The 1,682-nt window shown below is 37.8% G+C and overlaps 1 protein-coding gene across 1 annotated transcript in view; it reads left to right on the forward strand.

Moving 5' to 3' along the window:
• Positions 1 to 1,449, forward strand: part of LOC119584780 (E3 ubiquitin-protein ligase arc-1-like) — a 7,046-nt gene extending 5,597 nt beyond the window's left edge. Inside the window, exons 9-10 of the mRNA XM_037933429.1 lie at positions 1,145 to 1,199; positions 1,343 to 1,449. Coding sequence (XP_037789357.1) covers positions 1,145 to 1,199; positions 1,343 to 1,449 — 162 coding nt within the window. The remainder of the gene's footprint in view (positions 1 to 1,144; positions 1,200 to 1,342) is intronic.
• The last annotated feature ends 233 nt before the right edge of the window (positions 1,450 to 1,682 follow it).

The raw sequence follows: 1,682 nt of genomic DNA on the forward strand, positions 1-1,682 counted from the left end.
ATATTTTAGATCTCCATTCTCGTTTTCTATAATTGCTATACTTCTCTTATAAATTTTATAACAACTCATTTTCCAAGCACCGATTTTTTACATGCCAAGAGGTAAATATTGTAAATGTCGCCGTTTTTCTTGAGCAATATCCAAATTAGCAGAAAAGTTGAACAGCAATTGTGATAGTAACGAAAGTTAGTGAAAACTGATAGAATCGGGGAACACCCGACGCTTGAGTTTCTACACACCTGTACTATGTATGAAAGCAGAAGGTCTGTCTTTGTTGCTTTCCATTGAATTGAGCTGCGTGATATGCGCTTACCAGCGCCCTACGCACTAATATTGAGAGAGTTCTGGTGTTCTCCCAAGCAATTAGGACTTACAGATTTCATATTATTTGAAAGAATGAACTGTAGTCTATGTTTGCTGTATATTCAACCAGTATGCTCTTATGATTTCAGTAGAATGTACTGAGGCACATTAAGATTTGTTATATAAAAGGATCATTTACCTGATTTTAAAAGATCAGCTTTCTTAATCGGTATTAAACCTGATGTTATTATACATTTTTTTTATATAGAGGTTCTTTGCAGGATACTTATACTGTGTATGATAAAAGAAAGCCAGTAATCAGGTGAACCGAATGAATCAACAAGCATTTCTGGTAACGATGAAATTGGACTGAAATGGCCGTCATTACGTTAGGGATTACCGTGGAAATTATTTGAAGGGCAATGGCAGTAAGCGCTACGCAAGAGTCAAGGGATTGATTGAAAAGGGTGCATTTTCATTGGTTTTCCAAGGCGTAGTTGGTTTTATTTACGTTGGCTCTTGTTCTGAGGTCGCTTTGATCATATTTGCATTTGTTTCCCATGGTTTGATTGTTTATTATTGCTTACCCCATGCGTTTGTCTTCATCACGTTTGCAATTGTTATTTTTGGTGGAATCGTTTTGAATGCTTTTGCATTTACTTTACCTGGTACAGTCGTTTTGGTCACGTTTGCATTTTTTTTATCACGTTTTCACTTGCTTTTTATCACGTTTGAATTTATTTTTGATCATATTTGTATGTGTTACCCCTGTCACTGTCGTGTTGATATTCTGTAGTTCCACAGTATTAATTTCTTCAAATTTCTTCATTTCGTGCATTAGTGTAGCACATTGTGCATTGGCAACGAATGGTTCTTATTGTTGGAATCTACAAGCCGTAAACGTTTACCACGAGAAATGGTCCAAGGTTCTCTTTTTAAAGGATGAGTATGCCCAGTTCACTTACTCCCGAATGACGAAAAACATGGGGAAGTAGCACCATGCATGATACCAGTTGCATGATACTTTGATTACTTTTAGGTCTAGGTGAACTTCGCACCACGGATGAAGCAGACGCGTGCAAGATCCCTTTACCTTTCTGCAAACAGAGGTCTAAACTTTCACTTACCCGCAGGAACTGGACGTAATAGAAAGTGTTGATGTGCTTTAAAGCTACCTTTGGGTCCTGAGCTTTTGTCTTTTTTCAACTCGATCCTGCCGGGCGGGAAATTGTGTGCGCCGGTGTTTGTGCGTCTTTCTCTTTCTCTTTCTCTTCTTTCTCCTCTTCTGTCTCTGGTAGGCTTCTTTTATTTCGTTGCATTACATACTTTAGCGTATGATTTTCACACTCAGTCTAGTTTTTATTCACGTTATCTGTCAC

This window comes from Penaeus monodon, chromosome 18 (genome assembly GCF_015228065.2).
Source record: "Penaeus monodon isolate SGIC_2016 chromosome 18, NSTDA_Pmon_1, whole genome shotgun sequence".
NCBI classification, from domain to species: domain Eukaryota; kingdom Metazoa; phylum Arthropoda; class Malacostraca; order Decapoda; family Penaeidae; genus Penaeus; species Penaeus monodon.